Source organism: Haliotis cracherodii, unplaced genomic scaffold (assembly GCF_022045235.1).
Source record: "Haliotis cracherodii isolate W230 unplaced genomic scaffold, xgHalCrac1.p SCAF_13, whole genome shotgun sequence".
Taxonomy (NCBI): domain Eukaryota; kingdom Metazoa; phylum Mollusca; class Gastropoda; order Lepetellida; family Haliotidae; genus Haliotis; species Haliotis cracherodii.
Genome location: NW_027266268.1, coordinates 37,719,326 through 37,741,917, shown reverse-complemented (window position 1 = coordinate 37,741,917; position 22,592 = coordinate 37,719,326). Strand labels below are relative to the sequence as shown.

Here is a 22,592-nt window from a genome sequence, read left to right as displayed (position 1 = left end):
GCTTTGATCGTAATTGGGTAGCGGGAATTTAAACGAAATACAACGACCATGGTCAGAAGACAGCGCTGGCTGTATAGATAGCACTGAGGTCTTATAATGCCGAGTTGTCAACGTTGTGACCCAGACTGTTGCGGCCACGTCGCAAGTTGCCCAGGCTGCAGCTGATCGCAACAGACACAATATGAGGCAGAGATAGTGTTTGCACAATTGATATTGGTATTGACCACATCCGAGTTATAAGCCCCGCAAACATATAGACATTACCCCGGAGAACAGATGCGCCAACTGCAGCGCTCTCTGGCCGATTGTTATTACACATGGTGCCGTGTGGTATTAATGTTCGGCATAATAGTGTAGCTCTCGCCACAACACTTGCAGAAATACCCATGACACTAACTAAATATGGGACTAGGACGTATTTAATCCATCTATTTGTCCCAGGGAAATATGGCGTAGATGAGGAGTACATCTATATAAATTGATTCCGTTGGCCACTGTGGTATGGGAATATCTCCAGATGTATGGCGTATACTTGCTATATTCTCATATATCCTTGTAGTGATGGAGCTATTGCATGATATGGTTGTTTGATCAAGGCTATAATAATAAAGCAGTAAAGCTTTCAAATGTGTTTTTTTATGGTAGACAAGTAGAGAACATTTCCAAATTTGATGCATCAGTGACAAAATGATGTCCGATGCAGCTCATTATTGGGACTTGTAGCATCTGTTCCCGTGGTTTTTTTGGGTTTTTTTCAGGCGAACAACTGACTTGCCTTTGCAAGTGTGTGTGACGGGCGCCACCGTTTGGGCAGTATATCTATGTCGACCAGAAGAGGTCTGCTGTTTGTACCGACGGAGATACCTGGGCTCACTTGCACAAATCATTTTAAGGAGATCGTCAAATAATAACAAATATAGTTTTATAGAGTAACTAATTAATTTTGGACTTAGCCCATGAATCTGAAGTTCTAATTAAAATAATGAAATATACAGCATTGCTCGTGAGAGAGGGGTACGTATTTGAATTTACAAATGACATGAAGAGACAAGCATGGGTTGCTTGGGACCTATTCTAACCCGGAATCCCCACGGAGAGACAAGCATGGGTTGCTTGGGACCTATTCTAACCCGGAATCTCCACGGAGAGACAAGCATGGGTTGCTTGGGACCTATTCTAACCCGGAATCCCCACGGAGAGACAAGCATGGGTTGCTGAGGACCTATTCTTACCTGGAAACCCCACGGAGAGACAAGCATGGGTTGCTGGGGACCTATTCTAACCCGGAATCCCCACGGAGAGACAAGCATGGGTTGCTGAGGACCTATTCTTACCCGGAATCCCTGAGGAGAGACAAGCACAGATAACTGGGGATCTATTCTTACCCGGAATCCCTGAGGAGAGACAAGCATGGCTTGCTGAGGACCTATTCTTACCCGGAATCCCTGAGAAGAGACAAGCATGGGTTGTTGGGGACCTATTCTAACACGGAAACCCCGCGGAGAGACAAGCATGGGTTGTTGGGGACCTATTCTAACCCGGAAACCCCACGGAGAGACAAGCATGGGTTGTTGGGGACCTATTCTTACCTGGAATCTCCACGGAGAGACAAGCATGGGTTGCTGAGGACCTATTCTAACCCGGAATCCCTGAGAGAGACAAGCACAGATAACTGGGGATCTATTCTAACCCGGAAACCCCACGGGGTTTAGGATGATCAAACAGACAAGGACAAAGAAATACAACCAAATCTTACACTTGCAACGTCTTTGTAGCGTATAAGACTGAGTGACCAGTGAAGATCCAGGGTAGAAAAGATCTTCAGCAACCCTTGTTTGCCGTAAAAGGCGACTAACAGGATTGGTTAGTCAGGCTCGCTGAATTGGTTGATGCATGCCATCGTATCCCGATTGCGTGGATCGATGTTCATGATGTCAATCACTGGATAGCCTGGTCCAGACTTGATTATTTTCTGACCGCCGTCATATAGCTGGAATATTGCTGAGTGTGGCGTTAAACAACAAACAAACAAACAAACAAACAAACAAACAAACATGACTGAGTTTGGTCGTATAGGAAACAACATGAACACGGAGCTTTGGTTCTAATAATGAAACTGTTGGTCTTTTTCACGTCCAAACGCCCCTCTTTATATAGAATCGGTAGTTTCACAGTGATATTTTTAAAATATAATTTCCATCATTTTAAACTTTCGTATTCCTGTGAGGCAACCTATGTTTTCTGCGCGATCGATTGCAATAACCACTGCTCTGTCAAAGCTTTCCCATTATGCGTGCAGTGGTTTAACGAGCTGGGTATAAAACACATATATAGTACATATGAAGACGTATTTAAGTAACTGACGTTTTGGGATGCAGGACATAAAAACACTCTGTCTGCCGAGCTAAGGTATTTTAAACTTGTCTTCTACACGGTTAATCTGCAAAGTTTGCTCGTTTTGAGGTCTTTGTCTTCCAGAGCAGTAAATAGCAATGCACAGCGCGATGACGCAATTAGCGCGCTATTCCTGTACACTGGGCTGGTATTGTGATACAACGTTCCTCTGCCGAGTAGCCGCCAATGTTGGCGGAGGATAACCCAGTTTAAGTAGACTCCATGTACGTCAGGGCGTGTATTGGACAAATATCGAATCATGATACATTACATTACCTAAACTATAGAATTATTGAAACACCTTATATATTCACCGTCTGAAAAAAATCAATGACAATTCATGATGTGCCCATTTCTGTAACGGATGTTGTGCATATCTGACAAATGGACATCCCTAGCTAGTTGGTTTCTGAAAGTCAAGCATCTTTTTCTGGGTTATTTTTGCTAACTCAAAGGACGATGAAGGATATGGAGCCTTTTAAATATCAGACACGTTTAAGATGAATTTCTTAGTTACCATATGTTTGTATTGCTTTAATGCACGACCCGTGAAGATCCGGGGTAGAACAGGTCTTCAGCAACCCATGCTTTCTGTAAAGGGCGACTGTGCTTGTCGTTAAAGGCGACTAACAGGATCGGGTGGTCAGGCTCGCTGACTTAGTTGATGCATATCATCGTATCCCAATTGCATGGATCGGTGCTCATGATGGAAATCACTGGATTGTCTGGTCCAGCCTCGATTATTTTTCAGACCGCAATCATATAGCTGGAATATTGCTGAGTGCGGCTTTAAACAACAAACTAAAGAATGGTGCCTTCAGCTATTACAAAAAAAACTTCATGAAACTCTCTTATATCAGCCTCTTCAACACGTTTTAGCCTCACCTATTCATTTAGTGTTGTTATACGTCCCAAACATGCAATTGTTGAAATAAATACCGTCTGATTCACATATAAATACATCTAATTACTTTCAGAACGATTTGTAAACATTTTCCCTATTTCTAAAATTATTCGAGCTGATAGCACGACGCTGAAAGCCGAAGTACTGACAAGTCGACGGGAAGTAAAACTTAATAGGGATAATAATGAAATACTTCTCCGATATTTAGACAATATACAGATATTCCCATAGGTGATTGGTCAGGTGAAACAGTTTGACGTCATTTTCTTGAGAACAATATGATATGACGTTATCAATGGTTCATGATGAAAATAATTTGATAACGTTTCGTCATCAGAACAATGGGTTGACTTGAACAATGTTTCTTTGTAACGTTGACAGTCCATACATAATTCATATTTCTTTCGCTTTAAATTTAAATACCAATGGTAGATCTAAGGCATGGAAACTAGGAATATTACAGAGTTTTGGGATGTTTAAACAGTCGCTGTTACCTAAACACAAATTTACAAAGTCATTCTACATTCAGTTATTAAAAGAAAAGACTTGAACAATGAACGGTATATTTTAGTTAATCGTTCGTCACATATGCGGAAACTGTGGAGAATTATTTGTAAGTGACATTTATGTCTTATGAAAAAACCCCAGAAAAGACAAAATGTTGAACGGAACTCTTGTATATTCATGAAATATTTCAGTGTGAATCTGCCAAAACTGTACGATAAAATATTTTCCGCGGTGTCTGATATGGAGCCCATGTTAATATTGACAAGAATTTCACCGATGGTTTGGGGAGGAAATCTGTTGGATTTCCTAATGCTATTTTTAGAACACAAAACACTGCTCAGCGCACATGTCACCGGCGGGCCGCTTCACTTTCCATAACAAAATAGTTCCTATATATAATCGTGATTACAATAGCAGTTAAATATATGATGTTAGTATGATTATAATTTTGACAGAGTCAATGGCGTTATAAATCTTTTGCTACATTGTCCCAAGTATTAACTCGTTGGTTGTTTTTCAAGTGCGCGTTAACTCTATGTATTCTTCCGCTTTATTTATGCCGCACAACCTCGGAATAAGGCGCCCGCGATACCGTCAGTTGAAAGCGGAGTGGATACCTTACCCGCTTATTCTAACGGAATATTGTGCTATTGTTTCAATGATGGAGATTTAGCAAGGAGGGGATCTTGTAACGACAAATACCTGTCAGAATGGCAGGAAAACGAACCGTTACGATTGAAAGTTTTCCCTGTCGAGTTGAAGGATGGCTCAATGTTTGGGGTGAGTTTAAGCCTTTTTATTCCCTGATACAGAGATGCGGAGAGAATTTATTATCATTACAAAATGACACAGTGTGGTCGTCAAGATACATTTATACCTCCATACACCACGTGTTATTAATTTTTAATAAATCTTATGTGATGAATTTCTGGAAAACTAGTCACGTGACACATAGTTGTACATTTCAGGGTTTGTTTTCATTGAAATTTTGATCATTCATTGATCGTGTCAGTACAATGAAACCTTTTGTGTGTGCACGCAGTAGTGGAAATAACACAACACGCAGGTTGACAATAGCAGTTGTTGATTGTACTGTAAACCTAGCAACATGTCTATTGCATCTGAGACTTATAACCCGCTGGCTGCACCCGTGAAGCGCTGCACACCCATGCAAGGTGCACCCCACGTGCAGCTTCAGGTGTTACGTCGACACGCTCCGCGGGGGGCTTTCGAGGTTTTTATCCGCTGTAAGAATAGGTGCAAGGCGCACGCGACTATTTATCAAATAGAGCAATATGGTACATATCACCTGTTTCATGTCGGATATTTGCATGTTATTGGGATGTATAGATTCATTTCACATGACATAGCGGTCTTGCAGGTCTGCAGATAGGTTGAAAACAGGTGGTATTCCGTCTGGTGACGTATGCCGCATGGCTAATACTGGTAGAACGGAATATATGATTAATTTAAGTAACTTAATAAGATATGACTCAGTATTTGTTTTAACAGTATTTACATAACAGCATATATTCAATTGTGGGCGTTTATGAGATAAATGAATTTATTGATTCTATGGCTTTACAGCACCGGTAAATTGATCCGGCATCTAAGACCGTTCTTTTGACTCTGTTGGCGAGGAGTTTACTAGACATGCTAGAGTTTATAGCTGGTATGAATATTACATGAGTTGTTCTTGATAGTATTTACTTCGAGTACTTATATAGGACTATGCTACTGGCTGATATAAGATGGCCGTTTGAAGTACCGATTATTTAAGTTTAAAAAGAAGTGATAATTAAAATGCATCTAGAAAATACAGTTTGCTTAGGATTTGTTCTCATTTCACTTTTTTGTGGAAATTCTTGCTTTTTGTGGTGGCTTCAAAATTTTTTTTTATATTGCAACTATTGTTGAGAAGGAAACATGATTTAATTTCTATTATTGTTTGTTTTACAAATAGCTTACATAAAATCAGTGTTTGAAATTTGACATTTTCAAATTGTTCAGGTTATAGCCCTGTTGTTATTAGTTAATAATTTAGGGTCCTTAGAATCAAATAGCATAGAAGATCTCCGGGCCCCCCCTTAATTTCGAACACTGAAATGGATTTATCGTTTAGCCGTATCCTGTTCAATAAGCACTTATAGTATCTCTGAGCTGTACAGCAATTTCACGCTCTATTACCATGATTACACCAATAGTCTTTAAACCAATAAGTAGTTTCAGGAGATGCTAGATGCCCCGAGGCTCGAGGGTCGGTGTAGAGTGACCATAGTCTAGTTGTGTGTAGCTCGGTTGGAAGTCACGTTTGATGTATATGGTAGTTTATCGCCCCAACCATCAATACACCCACAGAATAAAAACCTGAAAAGTGAAACATTTCTATCAAGTAGAACCAAGGAACAGGTCAGTGAGCAACTAATGAAGCTCGTAATGGAAGGGGAAAACATGGTGATCACTGAAGCCGTATCAAGTTATTAGGCTTCACATACAGGTTGCAGTGATCAGATGCATGTCTTGAAAATAAGGTTGCAAAATAATACAGGGTACATCTTTACTCAACACCTGTCTGGTTGTCATGTGGAGCAGTATTCTATCGTTACCACGAATGAATAGAAACCCAGATAAAACATTGAGGAATCACTTTGTCTAACAATGGAAACAATCACAAAATATATTTCTACCATTATTTTTTATCCTGTCATTGTCCTGCATAATAGCATACATATGATTATATATACATATAATTCTAGGATGGGCCCTTGTGCTTTTAGCCCCTAAATTTGAAAAAGGCCCACCTTTTTAAATACAATGGGGGCATTTTAACATTGTGTTTCTTGAATGGACACAGCTCTGGAATATTTGAAATGCTCATATGAGGGGCCTAGGGTAGAAAATTCCCTGTTTATATATATGTTGAGGTCATAATTCAATGCAGAACAATATATATATGCTAGTATATTGTTCTGCACTGAATTATGATCTCAAAATGAAGTACTTCTTGCAATCAATGTACTGGGTGTATCAGTGCTTTGTTTCAGCTCAATTAGTATTCAAGCAACTTTAGTATTCGATACTAAGGCATTTGTACCTGGGTACTCTGTAAGCACTTCGCCATTGTTGAGGCAAATGAAGAATATACACCATGAAATGTTTTAAGACAAAAACCATAATTAGAATAAAGGCTGAGGCTGTGTTTTTGTGGTGTTAGTGCAAACGGTTTGAAACTGCTTACTGACGAAGTGGCAGTTTTTGAGGGAAGGGAAATGTGTTAGTTTGTGTTCCTGAGCATGGTATATATAGGAAGGGGTTTAAGTGCTTTAAGGGTCTTCGGAACCTTCCAGTTTGGCCTGGGAGTCTCATTTCAGTGTTGCTTGGTTGCAAAGAAGTCTTTTTTAGTCCAATTTTAGGCAGAATTGCCAATTTGGCTTAAGGGAATATCCATGCAATTTCCCATTTTTGATGGAACTGTGTAATGGCGGTTATTTGGGGCATTGTAATTGGCTTGGGAGAAAATGTGATGGTGAACTCACAGAGAATGTCTTGTGTGATGTTTTGGTGTTTTTCATTTCAATAATTTGGATCATTTCAACAATATTCATTAAATTCATTGAGAAATGGGGTAATTTGTCACTATGATGTATGTGTGAGTTGGCTATATGCATTCATTAGTAGAAACACATTTATTAACTAGCAGTGGTACAACTGAAGTGAGGTGTGTGTAGGGTGTGGGGTGGTTTAAGGGACAAGTGGCTTACTTGATGGAGTGTTGGCTTGCCCTGTTTGAGATTCGGGTTTAACTCCCTGTTGGTGCAATATGTGGAGCTTATTCAGCGGCAGACACTTAACATTTTCAGTCCACTAGTCCTTATAATGATAACATATAGCAAAATCCTTAAAATGGAAAATTTCTACTAGTACTTATAATACCAACTATTGGGCAGTTTGGCATGGACTATGGACTAGTGCCAATTTCTAACACCGCTCATTGTTTGGGGCCTAGACTGGAATGTTGCTAAAAACAACTGGATCATTCACTACAGCGGAGTTAACTCCTGTGAAGACAAGTGTTCTTCGATATCTTTACAGTAAGTGTAGTGTCATGCACATTTGGGTAGTGTCATATTTATCCGTTCCGACTTGGGTGGTGTCTTGTTCTAGCATGTAGTAGACAGGAGCTAGCATTGCATGAATAGACACTGGCAGTGAGATGGGATATCTGGTGTGATACAGATCTGACAGGGGGCGTGCTGTCATGTCTTAACACTCCCACGCTTCATGGTAATTACCCTCATCTTGTCGGGCTTCACCACGTTCACCCCAGGGGCTACGTTGACCCCACCCATGGAGGTATGTTAACCCCTCTCCCGAGGGTAGACTGGCTTCACCCCAGGGGCTGCTTTGACCCCACCCATGGAGGTATGCTAACCCCTCTCCCGAGGGTAGACTGGCTTCATCCCAGGGGCTGCTTTGACCCCACCCATGGAGGTATGCTAACCCCTCTCCCGAGGGTAGACTGGCTTCACCCCAGGGGCTGCTTTGACCCCATCCATGGAGGTATGCTAACCCCTCTCCCGAGGGTAGACTGGCTTCACCCCAGGGGCTGCTATGACCCCACCCATGGAGGTATGCTAACCTGTCTCCCGAGGGTAGACTGGCTTCATCCCAGGGGCTGCTATGACCCCACCCATGGAGGTATGCTAACCCCTCTCCCGAGGGTAGACTGGCTTCACCCCAGGGGCTGCTATGACCCCACCCATGGAGGTATGCTAACTTGTCTCCCGAGGGTAGACTGGCTTCATCCCAGGGGCTGCTATGACCCCACCCATGGAGGTATGCTAACCTGTCTCCCGAGGGTAGACTGGCTTCACCCCAGGGGCTGCTATGACCCCACCCATGGAGGTATGCTAACCCCTCTTCCAAGGGTAGACTGGCTTCACCCCAGGGGCTGCTATGACCCCACCCATGGAGGTATGCTAACTTGTCTCCCGAGGGTAGACTGGCTTCACCCCAGGGGCTGCTCTGACCCCACCCATGGAGGTATGCTAACCTGTCTCCCGAGGGTAGACTGGCTTCACCCCAGGGGCTGCTATGACCCCACCCATGGAGGTATGCTAACCCCTCTTCCGAGGGTAGACTGGCTTCACCCCAGGGGCTGCTATGACCCCACCCATGGAGGTATGCTAACCCGTCTCCCGAGGGAACACTGCCTTCACCCGAGGGGCTACTTTGATACCCACTCCCGAGGGAACACTGCCTTCACCCGAGGGGCTACTTTTATACCCACTCCCGAGGGAACACTGCCTTCACCCGAGGGGCTACCTTAACGTCACCCAAGGGAGACATTGGTTTAGCTCCTGGGGCTTGACTGACCCCATCCTGGTGCTACACTGGCTTCACCCCAAGGATGTTCTTGCCCCACCCTAGTGGCTACTTTGATCCCACCCCTAGGGATTCTCTAGCTTCACTGACCAGCCATCTATATCACACACTCTACATGGGTATATCAGTCGTCTCATCTCGGAAAGCTTTGGTCAGATGGCGCTGGGGGTAGGTGGATGACTGGACTGACCATTGGTGTACCATACATGGCTGAATCTTTATCTCTTGTAGTTTTGGCCAGATGGCGCCAAGTGGTCTCAGAGCTCGAGGATTGTTTACATGGCCATATCAGAAACATAGACTAGCAATGATATGATATATATCATAATAGGAAAGACTTGATGGTTATCTCATGGGAAGGCTGTTGTTATATGATAAATAAGCCAAATATGATATGCTTCCTAACAGAAGGGAGTCGGCTCTGACATATCCATGTACATACAAGGGAGTTGAAGGGTGATGCTCCATCAATTTCTGCCCGAACCTGAAGGTTTGGGAGAAAATTACCACTTCTGATCAAGAAAGTACAGAATAATTTTGTAGCACAGTTCCACAGAACTGGGAGCTACCCAAGAACTCAGCTGTGACCAACATAGTGGTTTGTACGGAAACACTTGCCATACAAAGTCTGGTGATCCGCATCAGTAGGTCTGATTCTCTTAGATACAGAAGAAAGGAGCAGTACTTGCGACAATTGACACACATGACTATATATATGTTGTTTGTAGCGTCCGAGTGAAGTGGTTGATGTACAAATACTGTACATACAGGGCAACACAAGTGGTAGATGGGATGGCTGCGTATTGTGTATTGGAGGTAGGGAAATACGGACAGGATTCACATGGGCTGGGCCGGAGACTGTAACACAAAGTAACATTGACCTATGATTGTTGAAGCTTCAGCTTAGTCTGTCATACAGATCCTGAAACAAATATATCCAATACAGCCCTTGCAAGTCTATAATGTTTGGCAAGTCTAGATTACTGCAGTATCAGGTATTAGTATCTGAAAATGAAGAAAGTCTCTGGGCTCCTTTTTATATATTCTATAACTATAATTTAACAACTGTTTTTGTCTGTAAAGTATGTTCATTTCAGAGACTAGATGTTTGTCTAACTTCAGCTATTTGTTGAGTAATAGAGTTAGGGATGAAACCCTGGGCTTCAGATTGGTTCTTAGGACATTGACTAATTGGTATAAAAATGTCCTAAAAATAACTTTCGGTTGTGGTATTGGTCCAGAAGAATGTATTTGGCTAAAATCATGAAAATGACAGTGTGACGTTTAACTAGCAAATTCACTGAAGAACCCTAGAACAAACATTGCGGCCATTGTAATTATACAATCTCCAGTTTGTGTATTGAGGCCTTTACACTCAGTCAAGTTGTCTGAAACTGTAGCAAGACCCTTTGTCATGTTGGGGCATGGACTTTTGTCTAAGGCGCCGCAATTCACTGTGCAGAGTTGCCTCCCATGGGCATGCCAGGAACCTATGTTGATGGTTTGAATCCCAGTTTGCGCCGAGGGTTCTAAGTTGTCATGATAATGTCAACACAATACTGTAAATCTTGAAATTAACGCGAGCGTGAATTAAATGTGAAAAATGCGAGTGGTCTTTGCTTGCATTATTAAACATTACATTTATATCAACAATAAGATATTTTGGATAGCAGAAATACCAACTTAGACAACTATGTATTCCACATCACTGTTTGTTGAGCAGCACTTCTAACAAGTATATAAACAATGTCATTCAAACACTAATTACAGAGCTCTACTCACTTAAGTCCAGACAGACGCCACCCACACAACATGGTGTCTTTGTTCTTTTCAACTGTGTCAAAGGCCAACACGAGCCAGTGCGCATGTATTGTTTGAGCGGAAGTACTCTACTAATAAGCGGTGCTATTTGGTGTGTGATTGGATTAACATAAGGTTGGATTAAGGTGAGGATTCTCCTGTAAACCTGACAGAGGACATTTTGTTTAGATATAAATCCACTGATGCTTGAGAGGAGAGGTGTCGCATTCATATTGAGTTGCATTTTTGGCTAGTGACCAGACGTCGTATTCTTTTGGAGATGCATTAATTTCACGATTTACAATACTTGTGCTTGTAGGTTTCACCAAAGTAGTAAATGTCTGAGACTTGCATTACTTTGAGCTTTCCTCCCACATGAAGCGGACACGCTGTGATATAACTTGAATTCTGTTCAAAGCGGCGTTAAACCCTATTCACTCACTCACTCCGGTTTATATGGAAACATTACTGATATTGCCTAATTCATTCCTGATATTGATTAATTCATTTTAATTATTATAACTTTTGACATATTTGTGAAGTGGGGTCATCATGTGCACCTGAAGTTCACTGTCTTGAGTCTATGTGAAACTATGACTGCAATCTCACCTGAATGGAATATTATATTATGTGAAACAATAGAGTGCAAGTAAGTGCTCTCAGTTAATATAAACTGACGAATACGTTATGTGTTTAAAGGAAATATTTCACCAGTGCTGCTATTTCTGCAACTCTTAAAGACAAATTATATTCAAAGTTGGTCTTTTATATGTCAATAAAACAAGATCTGTGGATCAGGTGAGACAGCTGTCTCCATGAGAACATAAATTCTGCCTCATTGTCACTGACAATTGTATACCGACAGGTAGCTCCAGATCTTGATAAAGCTTGTATATCGCATGTGTGAACAAGCTGTGGCAGTTGGTGCACTGCTGTTAATTTTCTAATTGATTGACATGTTAACCTGCGGGCTGTCTGCTATGCATGGATGGTTAGTACAAAGTCGGGCAGTATTGACTGATAATCAATGGATTTATTGCTTGAAGTAGTGAAATAATTTCAGCAATTTTCACAAACACTTCACATCATCCATTTCATCGGATTCCTTTCTTGTAGATAGAAGACAACATATGAGTAGGATATTAATATTAATATTAATGTTTATCAGATAAGTTACTGATCAATGTAGTAGCTCTTCATTACCCTATCTGAATTAGTTACTGGGATGAGATCAACATGGCCGACTGGGTTGTTTCAAGCACCTGGCAGCCTCCGTAGCCCTTTGTGATGTAACACATGGAATATTAATAAATGTGACCTTGTGTATTTGCAAGAGTGAGTGAGTGAGTGAGTGAGTATGGTTTTACGCTGCTTTTACAAGTATTCCAGCAATATCACAATCGGGGACACCACAAATGGGCCTCACACATGTGGGAATCAAACCCAGTTCTTCGGTGTGACGTGTGAATGCTTTAACCACTAGGCTACCCACTGCCAAATCAAAGAGGGGAAATAAAAAAGAATTTGTGGGTGATATGAGCTTGTTTTATGTATAAAAACTCAAATTGAATTGAAGTGGGTTTTTTTTTCATGAAAATGCAAACGGAATGTATTAAGAATGCATATAAACATTTCTAATTTTTTAAATTTTTGTTTTTGCTCCAATTAGACCATGCTCATATGAAAACCAAAACATTAAACTGGTCTGGCCTAGTTGTTACAGAAGTGTGGTAGGTAAAAATGATTGCACTGAACGAATGAGTGAGTGAATATAGTTTTACGCCGCTTTTAGCAACATTCCAGCAATATCAAGGCGGGGGACACCAGAAATGGGCTTCACACATTGTACCCATGTCGGGAATCGAACCCGGGTCTTCGGCGTGACGAGTGAACGCTTTAACCACTAGGCTACCCGACCGCCCCACTGAATGAATGACACTCCATGGGGAAGGTGAAAGCTGATTCCAAGTCCTGGTGGTTGAGCCTGAGTGAGGAAGTCTGTAACATGATCGGAAACATCATTGTTGATGAGGTCGGATTGCTTCAAGATAACCTTTTATGTTGGAGAATTATCTTTGTGGGACAATTGCATCTGTGTTATCAGTCAGGGGTACGCGTGAGCAAGTCTATAGAATTCAAATATTTTAGGTCCTGAGTATACCACAGTGTATAATGTAGGTTTCCAAACTAAGTGCCTTGGCAGGCAAATCGGGGAAAGTTGTTATTTCGTTCCAAATTGGAATTCTTTTTTTATTAAGTTCTTATTTCTTAAATTCTGGGGTCTTTTAACATTAAATTTTAACATTGGCTTCAATGCAGTATTGTTATACCTCTGTTCAGAATCTTGCAATTCCATTGGTTAATCCATACCATGTGACGAAACAATGCATTTCAATGTAGAATCCGGAATCATGTTACTGACACTGACCTTGAATACTGACTTGTCACATGATCAGTATTTACCGTCAGGTAATGAATATTGACTCGTCTGCTAGAAAACAAGATGGCGTCTGGTACACTAACATTTCACAGTTCACAGCTAAGTTACTGTAATGAAACAGAAGACGGTTCAAAGGCTTCAAAAACTTTAAAGTGAATTTCAGTATAAGAAAACGAATGATTACTCTTGATGAGGTCAATATTCTAACACAAGGACCCTCAGACCTGTCCCTGCAGCGGTCTGACCGGACCAGAGACACACCCCACCGCAGACCACCTCAGACCACCTCAAGCCACCTCAGACCCTTGTTTTCGCAAATTGATCTCATCGAGAATTATTATTTGTATGATGTTAAGTCTCTGTGAAGATCCAGTGTAGAACAGGTCTTCAGCAACCCATGCTTGTCGTAAAAGGCGACTATGCTTGACGTAAGGGGCGACTTACAGGATTGGGTGGTCAGGCTAGCTGACTTGGTTGATGCATGTCATATAATCGTGTCCCAATTGCGTGGATTGATGTTCATGACATCAATCACAGGATTGTCTGGTCCAGACTTGATGATTTACAGACCGCCGTCATATAGCTGGAATATTGCTGAGTGCGGCGTTAAACAAACAAACGAACAATCAAACAAAAGGAGCATGATGTTAGGCATTGAAGTCTCTTCCTTTACATTGGTCGGGTTATCAGTGAAATACAAGACGCCTTACAAAGCCATACAATTAGTTATAGCTATAACAGCATGAATTGGGAAATGTTTAATTCCAATTTGGGAATTTTTACTGACCTTTGCTCCAGACTTGGGCCGAATAGGCCGGATCGGGGCTCCAGATTAGGGTAAAAAATATAAATATACATTTATTAATTACTTTTGTAACTGTAAGAAGTTTGTCAGTGACCATACCATCAGTTGTGTGGTATATATGTAAGCAAGGATTATATCCTACCTATATTTTACTCTAGGGTAAAGTATAGGATACGATTAACACAGTGGTATGGGTTCAAATTCATTAGGGAGAATCATCCTGACACTAGAGAATTTCATCCCCGGGATACAAAATAGGGTAGGATAATATTCACTCTTACTTGTACACCTATGAAAATCACCTTAGCTCTTCCACCACCAGCTCTGTCCTGTTTACAAAGGATGCCTGCCAGTCCATGAGACAACAGGTCCATTTTGACCAGACTGTAGAGTTTTCAAGGGAGTACAATTTGTTTGTGATGCAAACTTAGTTGCTCTTTGACAAGCTAGCTAGCCGCCATGGCTGTTTGTTGGTAGTTGCATGATACTGACTTGAGTCAAGCTGGACAGTAGCAGGGGTCAATTCGAATGTAGCCAACAGGGTTTGCTACTTTCAAAAGTTACTGGCCCTTCTCCAAACCGACTGGCTCAAAACAATGTTGTAGGCCACGACTGCATCACCAAGGGGCTCTGAATATTTTAGAACTCCTCACCCCTAAAACGTCCTGTCCTACACTCTGAGATTAAGTCTTGGCTTCCATTTGCTTCATATTGTGGCGATTTTATGAGCAAATAAAGATGTTGTTGTACAAAACATTACAAAATAGCCACTGGCTGTGTCATTTTACTGAGATGATCTTTGAGTTAACTGTGCACACGACCTCATCCCGCTAATGTTTTTTCATCAAAATTACATTATTCACAAACAGTGTGCAATTGAAACAATTAAACATACTCAAAGAAGGGGTGAATTTTGACTAGCCAGATGGGTCATCTACTTTGTTTCGGCAAGTCTTTCGTAATTTTAACTGGCAATGGGCTAACGGGCCAGCAGTTAAATCGACCCCTGCAGTGGGTGAGGAACTATGGAATGTCTGCTGACCACACTTTAATGACCTGCTGACAAAACAAGATCCTCCTAGATAGGGAAATTTACTGCATACTGCACTGGAGTTACATACAAAGGGGCGATATGGATATTTATTACATGGCTTCAGTTTCACAGCTGTGAGCAGATAAAAGCAAATCTTACATCTTCACAATCATTATGTCATTAAACCTGACTTGACTCCGTTTCACCGATCAATACAGCTTGCGTATTTCAAGTGTGAACAAATTTCCGTGTTAACTTGTTGAAGTGTTAACGAGTATTTTATTGAGGTCGTTTGTGAGTCAGTTTCATTAAGGATACCAGTTGTTATTTAGTGACTCATGTCAATTGCAAATTGGCGATGTGTATCTTGGTCATTACCATAACGAGGTGTGTTTATTGACAAGGTCTATTACAATGTAACACACACCTGTTGAGTTAAGTACTTTAGCCACACCTGTTAATTAGATTACAGGTGAAGTTGTTAAATGGCTGCGATGATGGTGAGTAAGGTTTTTTCGCTGGATCTCAGACTAAGATGACCTAGGGCTGATAAAGAATGATTTTGTGATTTCTTGATATCTGGCGAGATGCAAGCATACCTGACTATTTTAGGAGCTCAGGTATTTGTGGAGATGAAGATACACATCACATCATAGGAGAAGTATGTTTGTAGGCGTTAATTATGCTGTTTAAAAAAAGTTAAGGACAAAATGTTTGAAGCCCTTTCTGGTGTCCACATTCACTCACTCACTCACTCACTCACTCACTCACTCAGAGTGCAAAGTGCACTTTGACCTTGAAAAGGTACTGCAGATACTATATTTATGGCTGAAACTTTTGGGATTTTTTCTGGAGAATGTGTGGATTTCATTACATATATAACTGAATTCTATAACAGATGTTATTGATGAAAACCATGCAATATATTGGTTTAAGTAAATTGTTGGAGGTTGCAAGCACCTGCTCTACATCCTCTCAAGGAATAACACATGCACTAAACATGCACCACTGAAAGATTGAAATTATGAGTTTATGTCAGTTTCTATTATGTTTCTGACTTCTCATAATCTTCAATATTATCCCTTAATCAATAAATCTTTTTAAAATGAATGTGTGTGGAAATATGTTTTTTAGCAATATTAAGGCAGGGAACACCAGAAATCTTTGTTGTTAAGGGCCACACTAAGCCATATTTTAGTTATATGATGGCAACCTGTAAATAATCAAATCTGGACCAGGCGGTTCTGTGATTGACATCACACGCATCAATTGGATATGATGACATGCAGACAGTCAAGTCTGACCATCGAAGTCATTTTATTGTCTCTTGCGAGAAGCATAGGTTCATTGGAAGGTTTCAAAGAAGCTTTTCATGGCACATGTAGTTATTTTAAATAATTTGTTAAAAAAATAAATAATTGCCTTCTGACAACCACTTATTTATAGATACAATCAACACACATTTCTTGTTCTGACAAGCCACCTCTGTGGTCTGGTTGATAGAGCGTCTGCCCTGAGAGCAGGAGGTCTGTGGTTCGATACCTGGCTTCATCATACCAAAAGATGTTAAAATGGTACTTGTTGTTACCCTGTCTGGCTCTGCGTTAAGGGGATAAAAAAACGACTTGGTGGCTCGGGGTGTCTAAATGGGGTATCCATGTTAAACTGCAGCATGATATCTGGCGGTACAACTTAACAAGCAGACAAACACACACACACACATGTGCATGCACGTCGCTATGTAAGTGCAATGAGCATGCAGTTAAACCCAATTTCACCTCATCTTCTGTCTTGTTCTGATAGCCATGATTAGGTGATTAGTTGATAAGGTCACAATACAATAGTGTCATGATACATAGGTCGCGATACAATACATATCGATGCATATTTACATCAAATCGTGTGGAAATGTGTTGACAATAAATATTTCAGATATCATATTTTCGCATGAAAAGTCAAGAAGCATTGGTGTATTGTTTCAGCTCCATATTTTATGTACATATGTAACATTGTGAGCTGATGGAAATAGAATACCTTCTGTCAACAGGTCGAGATTCCTCCCTGACCACACAATGTGTTTTATGATTCGGGGGCATGCAGGGCTGTTATTCTGTCCTTTACCTCTTTACCAAGTTCTCACATCTGTTATATTACCCCTCCTGCAGCAAATGCTTTTGTCTGTCTTGTTTATCATAATAAAAATATTCTTTTGTGATTTGTAGCATGCTTATCTGCTGTACAGAGCCTGGAAACAAACAACTGTGCCTCTATTTTAAGTCCGGCCTTCTGGCCTTCAGTCAGCTAGAATTGCTCCCTTATCTTATAGACCCGTGAAGATTCCGGGGTAGAACAGGACTTCAGCAACCCATGCTTGCCGTAAAAGGCGACTAACTAACGGGATCAGGTGGTCAGGCTCGCTGACTTGGTTGATGCATGTCATTGATCCCAATTGCGTGGATCGATGCTCATGATATCAATCACTGGATTGTCTGGTCCAGGCTTGATTATTTACAGACTTCCGTCATATAGCTGGAATATTGCTGAGAGCGGCGTTAAACAACAAACCAAACCAAACCCAACCTTATCTTATACATCCTAAAGTGGGGCGTTGGGGTAGCCTTGTGGTTAAAGTGTTTGCTCATCACAATGAAGACCTGGGTTCAATTTCCCACATGGGTACAATGAGTACAGCCCATTTCTGGTGTCCAACGCCATGATGTTGCTGGAATATTGTTAAAGTGTGACATTAACCAACACCAATATCACAGAAGGTGGCTCACAGTGGATTTTGTTTTATAGATAACAACTTCTTTATTATACTGTAATAGCCATTACAGTATATAAAGAAGTTGTTATCCATAAATGTTTTGTCTACTTTGTCATCCGTCAACTTCTAAGAAATATCCTTTCAAACAATTTGTAACATAGTAGTTAAAATATTCACTCATCCTAGAAGACCATAGTTCATTTGCTGTGGATGCGTTCACTGTACACTGCCCCCAACACACATGGAATATTGCTGAAAGCAGTGACAATCATGCTCATTCATGTACATAATATCACACTGTCAGTTGTCATATCAGTGTTCAGATCAGTCTTGTTCATAAACTTACTGAAAAACTCTGCATTCATGAATATAAATTATTTCAGATTATCATAAGCATTCTTAAAGAAACTGTCGCCCAAACTACTTCTTTATGCAATAAGATCTCCAATGTTATCAAAGGAATGTCGTTTTTATGGCCAAAAAACTCTCCTAAAAATTGGTCTGCCGCAGGGATGTTCTCTCTAGGCTATTCTGTTTGGCCTGGCATTGATGATAGGTAGACGACAAGGCTGCCGTCTCTGTGCTGTTCTATTAAATCTGTCATTGAAGAGAGGTAGCCGACAAGGTTGACCAGCACATGATTACCTGCTGCTCACATTTCTCCATCAATTATCCTTCATTTTACCTGATACCTGCACCATTGTCCAAGTATTGACCAAGTTACACCGCGGTTGAATGACCGTGTCACATGTTGTCGAGTGGTCACTCCCTTGTCATCTAAATTGCAATTATGTTTGAAAGTAAGCATCGGTGGGCGGGGAAATATCCCACCTGGACAGGGTAATCATGGATGTTACACGGACAGGTAGTGACATTGAGGAGTGATGTTCAGATGGGAGGATATCGCTCTTAATGATGTACGCATTATGTAGGTTGACAGAGACATGCTATAGTATCTTAGGTGTCTGTCATTTGCATATATCATTCATTTCATTCATGAATGTGTAAAGGACTCTCTACATTTTGGACCGCTCATATGTTCTTTTGAAGTTAATGCTTAGGTCTCTTTGCAAACAAGTACATTATTCAGAGAACTATTTCTACATCTGAATCTTCACTCATCAGGTCGGGGTCGTTACATTGTAGACAAGCCTGTAGAACCCCTCCTTCCTTGATGACTCTGCTATCATTGTAAAGGCTTTTTTCATCATCTTGAAGTAGGCGATAAAAAACCCCACAAAAACTTGGCTTGGTTTTGGTCTTTATAAAGTTTATAAGCTTAAATCTGACAGACATATTTCATTGTCATTATGTCTGGTTAATGCAATCTTTACCCTATTTGGTATAATTTTTTTTTTTTTTTCTGATTGTATTTCTTCTGAAGTTTCGATTTAAACAGATGGCATTCCATAAACCAAATAAAAGAAAAAGTGAGGCTTTATATGTTTGGTGCTATTGATACAATGGATGTTCGATAAGGCCAGGATATATTCCCCCGTAATTCCCTTTCATGTGATAAGCCTGTATGAATGATGATATTGGCTGGATCTCTGGAAGCTCCTCCAGTTTCAATGCAGCATGTACAGGCAGATGGGTATTGATAATGGGTTTATATCATAGCTGCACTCTATTTACTTGGAAAATGCCAAGTTATTGGTAGAAGCATATCCTATTCTATATGAAGTAGATAATAGGAGATTTTCAAGGGATAATGATAGGATTTTATGTGAATTTTTTTTTGTTTTCGTAAGGACAGTTTTCTATGTTATTGGCAACATCATATCTGAATTGAAATTACAGACAATGTTTCCTAAGTAATGATTCATCCTACTCTAATTGAAACTAAACATGACATGGATTTTCTATCTTGTAACAACCCTGATGAGGGAAGATTTAGCTGTAGAAGTAGTTTTCTGGATAATGTTACCTGTTTGTAAGGAGACCTTGGCCCGCTGATTGACATTTGCATGTGAACATTAAATACAGAGCACCACAAGAGAGGACTCCGATGTTGTGGAACACGATGTTGGGAGGAAAGGATGTAGCAGATTAGGTTGGTGTCTCATCACGCTGCTTTGTGCTGAGTTTACATATATAATTCCACTGTAATTCTCTTATTTGAAACATTTAATGGCTGGTGCAGAATGGGCCAATTGAAATGTAAATGTTATGTCCTCTTAACAGTAATACAGTGTTCAGGGTTTTGATGCCTATTACAAAATATATAGAGAACAAGCTGACATTTCTCCTTTAGTTAGAGTGATGTTGTGAATGAATCATCTCTTTAAGTTCATGTTAGAGGGGTTTCATGTTGAAGTGGAATTCGTGAAACTTTAATATCGTGTTACAAGGGGATGTAAGTTGTTAAGAGCCATTTGTGATATGGTTGTTTATCATGTTTGAATAATATATTTGTCACAATGGGATGTGAGTTTTTTAAGAGCCATTTGTGATATTGTTGTTAATCATGTTTGAATTATGTATTTGTCAAGGACAGTAGAGTGAGATAAGAGATTCCTTTTTGTGACAATCTTTGGAAAGTTTGTTTCTTGGTTGATGGTATTGAGATAAAGTGTTGCACCAAGGCTCAGTGCTTGAAGGGGACTTTTGAGTGCTGATTCTTCCAGGAAGGACATGCAATTCTTTGAAAGAAACTATTGTATGAACCCCTGGTTTTATTGAGTCAGGCATTGCCCTGATTGGAAGCGTCCGTAACACAAAGATACCTTCAACTGTGCAAAATAGACAATGTCCAGTACACACAGTATCTTGGGTCTTCACGAATATCTGGCAATGTTTGCATTCCAAGAATTATATGAATTGTCTGTAAACATTGAGAAGTAACTAATCACTGAAAGCTGGATGTTTTTGATTGTTTCTTTGTTGTTGAAGGATACAATCAGTATTATTCCAGTGATATGACAGCTGCCTGTAAATTATCAAGTCTTGACCAGACAATCCAGTGACTGACATCATAAGCAATGACCGCGGCAATATGGATACGATAACTTGCATCAACCAAGTCAGTGATTCTGACCCCTGATCCCGTTAATTGCTTCTTACGACTGAAGATGAATTCTAACCCAAATGTTCACAGTGGAAGCTTGATGTACTGAGGATTTGTAAAACACAGACTTGTCGCTTCTCTGTACAGTAATACCATGCTGAACCCGACTAAAGGTTTAGGCAATGTGTAAATAATTCATATTGTATGCTGTAAGCTTGTCTCGGATGATGTAGATGTAAGTATGGTAATAAATGCGACAAACCTATTCCATATTCAGAATAAATCTCTTCATGTGTTTACGAATCACTGCCAAACAGCGATGATACCAGGTGTTCGTAAAAAGATGAGCATATCCAGCCCTAGTCCACAACATGACCGTGGAATATATTTATTTTATGAAAAAATAATAATCTAGAAACGCATACAAAAGCAAGTCTAGCCAGCTCAAACTAGCTCTATTCCTCAAATCAGCATAGGGAATTTCTTATTTATTTTTAGAGTCAAGAAGGATATTGTGTAATATAAGATTTCAGAGACTAAATGTTAGTCTAATCCTGCCGCATCACAAACACATGTAAAGGCAAGTCAATTGGTCACCAGAAAAACAGGGAACATGTGGTACAATTTAAAAAAAGGGACTTGCAAATGACATCATTTTAGTCACTGATGCATCAATTTTGGATATGTCCTCCACATGGCTACCATCAAACGTTCTGACAGCTTTACGAAGGCCTTCAATGTTGTTTGAAACCCTGATGAAACAACTTCTGAGCAAGAGTCGGTTGACACTCTTTGAAATCTTCATTAAAAGAGCAGATTGTACCTCAAAAGTTGTGAAATGTAGACACCACAGGCTGGAGCTGCTGGAATATTGTTCGACATGAAGGGAGGATCACTGTTGAAAAGTTGAGGTTATCCCTCTTGTCATGAGTCAGTTGGTGGCAGTCAGTTGATTGTTTGATTGTGTGTTGAGATGATCCACCGTGACACCTTTTCAGTCAACCAGAATATCAGACTGTAGAACACACAGGAATATGTACATCCAAATAATCTCTCGATGCGTCTGACAGCTAACACTATTACCCTGACAACTGTATTTGTAGCAGCTTTACACCCAGGGACTTCTGATGCAGATTGTTGTGTTTTATGGTGGAGGATGTTATTAGGCTGACAACTGCTCATGTTTCTCCACCACAATTACCTGAGCTGGACGCTGCTTGTCTGACAACTGATTTTGTTAGGGGTGTAATAAGGTTTCAGTAGATGAGAATTTGTCACCAGAATGTATAAGAAATGAGGCATGGTGAAAGATTTGATCTCAAGTTCATCCCGTACAGTTAAGAGGTTAAGAAAGGAACTTGACTGCATTCAAATAAGATGGGTGAGTATGCTATATATTGTGAAAACTGGATTAGAATTGGTAATATATCATATTGGTGGTATAAAACGAAGGACATATTAAACTCCTTGTACCCCGAGTGATCCTGCTACAACAAATTTATCTTGCCAACATGTTTAAATATAACATTGTGAAAGAATTAAAACAAATT

The 22,592-nt window shown here is 40.4% G+C and overlaps 1 protein-coding gene across 1 annotated transcript in view; it reads left to right on the top strand.

The window, feature by feature from the left end:
* The first annotated feature begins 4,391 nt into the window (after nt 1–4,391).
* Nucleotides 4,392–22,592, top strand: part of LOC139459899 (ras GTPase-activating protein nGAP-like) — a 288,254-nt gene continuing 270,053 nt past the window's right edge. The window contains exon 1 of the mRNA XM_071241619.1: nt 4,392–4,585. Within this exon, the coding sequence (XP_071097720.1) occupies nt 4,516–4,585 (70 nt within the window). The 5' untranslated portion in view covers nt 4,392–4,515. The remainder of the gene's footprint in view (nt 4,586–22,592) is intronic.